The sequence below is a fragment of the Lotus japonicus genome, chromosome 3, assembly GCF_012489685.1.
Source record: "Lotus japonicus ecotype B-129 chromosome 3, LjGifu_v1.2".
NCBI classification, from domain to species: domain Eukaryota; kingdom Viridiplantae; phylum Streptophyta; class Magnoliopsida; order Fabales; family Fabaceae; genus Lotus; species Lotus japonicus.
In genome coordinates this window covers 33,078,168-33,084,580 of record NC_080043.1, presented here as the reverse complement: position 1 = coordinate 33,084,580, position 6,413 = coordinate 33,078,168, and the positions used below count along the sequence as shown (strand labels likewise).

At 34.6% G+C, this 6,413-nt stretch overlaps 1 protein-coding gene across 1 annotated transcript; it reads right to left on the bottom strand.

Annotated features, from left to right (window-relative positions):
• Positions 1 to 1,706: 1,706 nt before the first annotated feature.
• Positions 1,707 to 5,276, bottom strand: LOC130742477 (GDSL esterase/lipase At5g33370-like). The gene is made up of 5 exons (XM_057594582.1): positions 4,862 to 5,276; positions 4,564 to 4,691; positions 4,205 to 4,447; positions 2,853 to 3,105; positions 1,707 to 2,095 (listed from the first exon to the last, which is right to left on the bottom strand). The coding sequence occupies exons 1-5, from the start codon at positions 5,118 to 5,120 to the stop codon at positions 1,863 to 1,865; spliced, it is 1,116 nt and encodes a 371-aa protein (XP_057450565.1). The 5' UTR covers positions 5,121 to 5,276; the 3' UTR covers positions 1,707 to 1,862.
• Between the last annotated feature and the right edge of the window lie 1,137 nt (positions 5,277 to 6,413).

Below are 6,413 nucleotides of genomic sequence, written 5' to 3'. Positions count from 1 at the left end.
CGGGAAGCAAGCCAAAGAGAAGGAAGAGCGAGCGAGTGGGTGAGCGAGAGAATAGAGAGCGAACATAAGAGGATGAAGAGAGAGAGTGGTGAGTGAGAGAGGAGTAAGAGGGGTGGAGATGGGTAGATATGGCCGAAGAAGGGAGGAGATGGCCAGAGAAGGTAGGAGATGGCCGAAGAAAGGTGGAAGAAGAAAGAGCGAGAGAGGAAGAAGGTGGGAGTGACGGCTATGGTATAATGAGAGAAAGAAGGCAAGTTTATATAGGTCGTGACCGGTTCAACCAGTCCTCCAACCGTGAGACCAGTTCTAAACCGGTTTGGACCGGATGGAGCAGGTTTTGGGTCTCCTATGACCAGTTTGACCGGTTTAAATATTAATTAAATACAATTTTAAATTATATTGTTATAAATTTTAATTAAACTAATTTTTAGTTGGAGTATTTTAATATTAAATTTTAAATCTAAAAATTAGGTGGATATGGTAGTACGCGGGTGATAGTAAAATAAGAAACCATGGGTTGGAGGAAAATATGCTTTAGTTTCTTATGAGCAAAATTAGCTTCAACAAAATAGTTTCTTATCAAATAAATTTGAATTATTGTTTAATTTTACTATAACAAACATAAATAAATATATGATATAGTCAGGCTGATGAATTGCTTATCTTGACTATATAAATAATCTTAGTTATATTGTGTGATACATTTAATACAATTTTTTGATGAAATCAAACGAAATTAATGATTTAGTCTCCGTGCGTAATCACTAGTATGCATTCAAAATGAACTAAAGTTTCAAAAAACAAAGACTTTCCACTCTTATATAGGTAGCCATGATCTAGAGAGCTAAGTGGGTCAAGCTCATGGCTCAAATCCTAACACCACTCAATATTAGTAATGTGAGACTTACATTTCAATCAACCCATACTTTTGTATATTAAAATCATGTTTTAAACAATTGTTTCAATATGTCTTCCTTATGAAGCAAGAATAATTTCAAGTAAACATCGCAAAAGTTTAAGTTGTTAGGTAAGAGCTAAATGAATGGTTTAATATAATCTAAAATGCCCCCTCACGCAAGAGTCCTTTGGACTTGAAACGTAGATAAATGCACAAACTCACATATCATGTGTTTCAATTTCAATTTTTAATTAGAAAGTGAGGGGAGCAAGGATCGAACTCTAGACCTCATAAAAGCTCATGTTGGCTATAGATATGACCAAACAATTATTTATAAAGGGTAGAACAACCATAAACTCTTGAGCTAGCTTTTGGGTTGAGTTAGACCTCCATTATTCTAATATGGTATCAGAGCCTATTCTAGATCCATTTGTTGTGAAAACCTCTCATATTTGGGTCACCCGTTGATGTTCATTCTTCGCTCCAGATGTCCAGCTCTGGGCGTGAGGGGTGTGTTGGAAGTCTCACATTGATTAAAGATATAGCTAAACAAGTGTTTATAAAAGGTATAACAATCCTCAATTCTTGAACTAGTTTTTTGATTGAGTTAGATCTCATTAATTCTAATACATTAAGTGTAAACAATATTGCTTTCAATTGTTTCATGATACGGCAGTAGCACAATGTTTTCGTGCAAATTAAGATATTTAGAATGACAATTTAAAGTTTGAACTGCGATCATAGTAAAGAGAGATAAAAAGGTTTGTTAGATAAAAAACTCAGATCCTATTTGGAATTCAGTTGAAAAAACTCAAACAGAAAATTTTCAGTTAAACAAGCTTCAGAATTCATGTTACGGCAAGACCAAACACTTGCTTATAATCATTCAAGAACAACAATATCTTGCAGAGATTAGGAGTACAATTAAGTAAACAAGGGCTCCATCTTAGTGATGAAGCATTAATTAGGTCCTAGAATCTAAGGCCATAATTGTGCTAAGGTTCATTGGGTTCATGTATTCAGTGGATCCAGTCATGAATTTATCTACGATAAGTCTATTTGCTCTCTCAGATGGATGGAAGGGGTCCCAAAATGCAAATAAATCCCTGTTTGGGCACAAATTAGAGGCTGGAGTGCAGAGTCCAATTCCATTGTACGCTCCTTGACCACAACATGCTACTTTTGATGTAACAAATCCTGCATACCCAATTAAAACGAGCATAAGTACTTTTTCTCCCAACCACATTAATAACTTCAACTGAAATTCAAATACAAATTAGAAGCGTGAGCAGTATAACTACTATTTTTATGAGGGTGCGTCTCCAAATTAAGCTTCTTAAATTATGTATAGTCAATGTCCATGGCATTGGCAGGAAATGGGCCAGTTCAATCTTATCTTTGATGAAATGTCAACTTCTCTGAATCAGAATATGGTCCCCTCGTACCCCCAAAGCCAAGTCCCCACACCATTTAATCTGATTTCAACATTTCGATCCAATAGGTTTGACCGTTTAAGTATATGATTTAACATTGGTTCAAACGCAAACGTGATTTTAGGAATCTCAAAGTATCAAATAAAGCTAAAATTTGTCACGTTAAATCTAACATGAATCAATAAAACAAAATTTTATGATGTTAGTTTAACAGAAATCATAATTCAATTATTTTAAATATCTTTTTATTCAACATAAAAAATCAAATATCTTGTTTGATTTTTTTTTGGGACATTAACAAAAATTGTTATTAGAATTTGAGCGGAAACTAACTATATCTCAAAAGCTAACTCAGATGTGGGAATTGTTCTCACGCTCTCAGGTTGATATAAGCTATTAATCAAGTTATTTACTCAAGCATTATAAATATATAGATTGATATACTTGCTTCACAGTTAATTAAATGGTTAAAATTATACAAAAGAATGCAGAAACAGAGGTTAATTAGTTAAGTAACATACCATATGCTTGGGGATCATTGACGAAATCCAAATGCATGGCAAAGGCATTAGCAGAAATGAAGACATGAGAACCAGTTTCAGTGTTGAGCTGGTTGATCAACTGGACAAGTTGAGGATTGAACAAGTTAACAGCGCGTTGCAGTTCTACAGCACATTCCCCATTTCTGCTGTGCAGGGCCAATTCTGCTGGCACACAACCTAATGGTCCGGTGCCGGTGACAAGCACCCGTCGTGCTCCCAATTCATACAGGTTCTGCGCAGGAACAGAACCAGAAAAATTAAGCCAGAAGATGAAAATTTAAAACATTAAACAAAATCAACAATAACTAGCTAGACAATTGGAGAGTGTTAAAAAAACATTTTTGACACATGTGGTTCCGTACCTGGTTCTGCGTACACATTAATTCAATGAATGTTACAGCACATATATTATTAAAGGCAGAACATTAATTTTCATTTTATGATATGATACTGCATACACTACACACTACCTTGCAAATTGAAGGTATGTGGACTTAATATTTATCGGCCGAATGCACCCACGAATCAATCTCATCATAACATTCTTTCCATACATCTCAATCATATTTGCATAGAAAAGGGGTCTACCATTGACGAAAATATCTTCTTTTTTTTAGGGAAGATTTGCTAAAGTATCTTGAATATATGGATTAAAGATAAACATTCCTAACCTACATATCATATACTTCAGAAAATGGCTCGCTTAAATGTAAGGAAAAATTTGGTTTAAATCACTTTAGTCCTAAGTGGATCAATGATATTTAAGATAAGTGAAATTTCTAACTTACTTATTTTAAATAATATTGATCCATCTAAAACTTTGTGATTTAACCTAAGTCTTTTTAGGATCATTCACACAACTTCCTAAAAAAATAAGGTGGTTTCTATGATACCCACAATGTATCATACATGAAGGATGTGATTGGTCCACAACAAAAATAATTTATATTTTCATTTTTTTCTTTTTAAATACGGAGGATGTGATTGGTCCACAACCTTTTCGTGTATCATACCCACACAAGTGTTGTGGTATCGTAGCAAGCACCAAAAAATAATCTCAAATCAAGATATTTTCTAATTGTGTTTCATTTTAGTTGGGCTTTTTGCGGGGTTGCCTCATGTCCTTCTCTTATTTGGGTTTCTCTAGTGTTTCTGATGATATGATATATAATTTTTTAAATTTAAAAAAAATTGTGTTTCATTTTAAAGTCACACTAATAATAATAAAAAAAGTCACACTAATAAAATTGTCACATGTCAATTAAAAACAGCATATTTAAAAGTTATGACTGTATTAGTCCAAGGAAAGTATAGAAAGATAGGAATTATACCACAAGAATTTTGCGATACTCTGAGATGAGGAAGACAACGTAGTCAGGAAGTGCATATTCACGAGATCTAGCAGAGAATGGAATTACGTAATAGTTGTTGACAAAGTCATTGCCACCTAAAGTTATCAGCACAAGTGCTTGGTTCACTAAATTCTGAGCCTCTTTTTCTCCAATCAGTGCACTCACCCTCTGCTGATACTGTCTGAAGTACCCCAATTGGGCACCAATTCGGATTATGTTTATCTGCGCGCAAATTACACACAGTTAGATAGATGCAAGGTTTTAAATTGTGGTCGCGGTTGTAGTTGCATCGTGAAATTGCAGACAAATGCATCTAAAATTATTATTGTTAGACTTACGAATTGGACTCCGGTGTCATTGAGAATTCCTATACCAGCTGAAGCAAAGTTGGCACCATTAAGTAGCTTCTCACCATCCAGCTCAGGACTCAAGTATGGTAATGTGGGTTCTGAGCCAATTTTCTCACCTATGATCGACATGCACCATAATCATGTTTAAATTAAGAAAACGAAAGCTACTGAAACTATGACCACTTTTTGTAGTTACTTTATATCCACAAGTAACAGTAGTGACTAAACTATAAACAACTATGCTGATAAATGAAATAACGTATAGATAGATGTATGAGGAGCCAACTTATAAGGTCAGGCATGTTGAGGCCATTGGAGAAACGACCGGAGGCTCTATGAGATGCAGAATCAATTCCATAAGGGTACGCGTCTGCACGAGCAGTGGTGGCGAGGTAGTTGTTGTTGCCGTTGTCAACGAGCGAATCGCCGAAAACAAAAAATGCTCGTGCCTCAGCTTTTGGAGCAACATTGCTCCAGGTGGTGATAATCAACAGACATGCAAGTATAGACAATGAAGAGACAACCCTTGGGTTGTTTTGGTCCATGGTAGTGTCAACTTGAAAATGAAACCACAGCTATAATGGTGAATAATGCACTCTTTTTCTCTAGCTAAGATCCTGCTTCTGAATGAGAAAGTAATGTGAGTTATATAATTCTCAATTGATGTGAAGTTCGTTGTGTAAATTAAATGGCCTTTGCTACTCTTATAACAGATAGAGAAAGGATGTAGTTATGATGCATGAAAGTATCTTTTTTTTTTCACCATTCCCACCATGGTTTTAAATTTGGTCATGGCCTTGGTTAGATTGCACTGAAATTACTACAGTTGTAAAAAGTTGTTGCTAAATGCAACTTATATCTATGATTTAGATTCTATTGTCAATTGAGGAGTGCTAGAAGCCTAGAACACTCTTTTAAAGACACTCACTCACGCATTCTTTATGGTTGATTTATTTTCAAAATAGACAATGAGTTTAAAAGAATTTGTCGGTAGCATTTCTAAAATCAATTTAAAATAAACTTTTATGAGTAACTTATGTCACCGAGAGTTAAGACTCAGAAAAATATAAGCTGGTCCAAATACAGACTAGCTACGATCTAAAACCCTGGCTTTCCTGCTAAATTATGTATTGTCAATTTTATGTTGTAAAGATTTCTTCTTAGAACAATTTGATCAGTTACTTTTCTAATAATGTGACAGCATATGTTAAAAAGAATCAAAGTTCTACTGCCTAGAATTTATAGAGCTTCAATTATTTTTAACGGTGCTACAGTGTGTTCAATGCAGCATGGCCTACAGCTAGCTGTAGTTTACTCTGCTTCATCTCTTTATATTGCTTTTGTCTGACTTTCACACTGTGACCATAGTTATTACTGCACATTTTCGGTGTATCAAGAATTTACTTCTGCAGCATTGCTGGCCCGCTAGTAGGTTCGAGCTTTCATTCAGTTTGCGAGGTAGATAAAAAGTGAATCTATGTGTTATTTTTTTCATTTTGATCATACTTCTCGAAACAAGCTTGAATTCTCTCAGTAGAGAAGTTGAATTATGCATCAAGTGCCTATTGGATTTAACTGATTTGGAGATATATCTGTATCTCTCCAATTTATTTTTAGTTCGTATGGTGTACTAGCACCCAATAGAAATGTATTACAAGATTGAATATAAGACATGAAACAGAGCAAACACGGTAATGTTAATTGTTAACCTCGTAATGTTAACTTGATGCTATTTCCTGTTTTTTATTTTCAAATATTATACGAGGAGGGATATATTGACTCTAGGAGTCAGTTAAAAAAGTTATTCCCAATCTTGACCATTCATTTTATTTTAAAAT

Excerpts from the sequence above, each read along its gene's own strand:
- LOC130742477 (XM_057594582.1), bottom strand. The coding sequence starts at position 5,120 with ATGGACCAAAACAACCCAAGGGTTGTCTCTTCATTGTCTATACTTGCA. Across the intron at positions 3,106-4,204 it reads AGTATCGCAAAATTCTTGTG|AACCTGTATGAATTGGGAGC; the intron begins GTATAATTCCTA and ends GTTCCTGCGCAG. Across the intron at positions 2,096-2,852 it reads CAATGATCCCCAAGCATATG|GATTTGTTACATCAAAAGTA; the intron begins GTATGTTACTTA and ends TTGGGTATGCAG.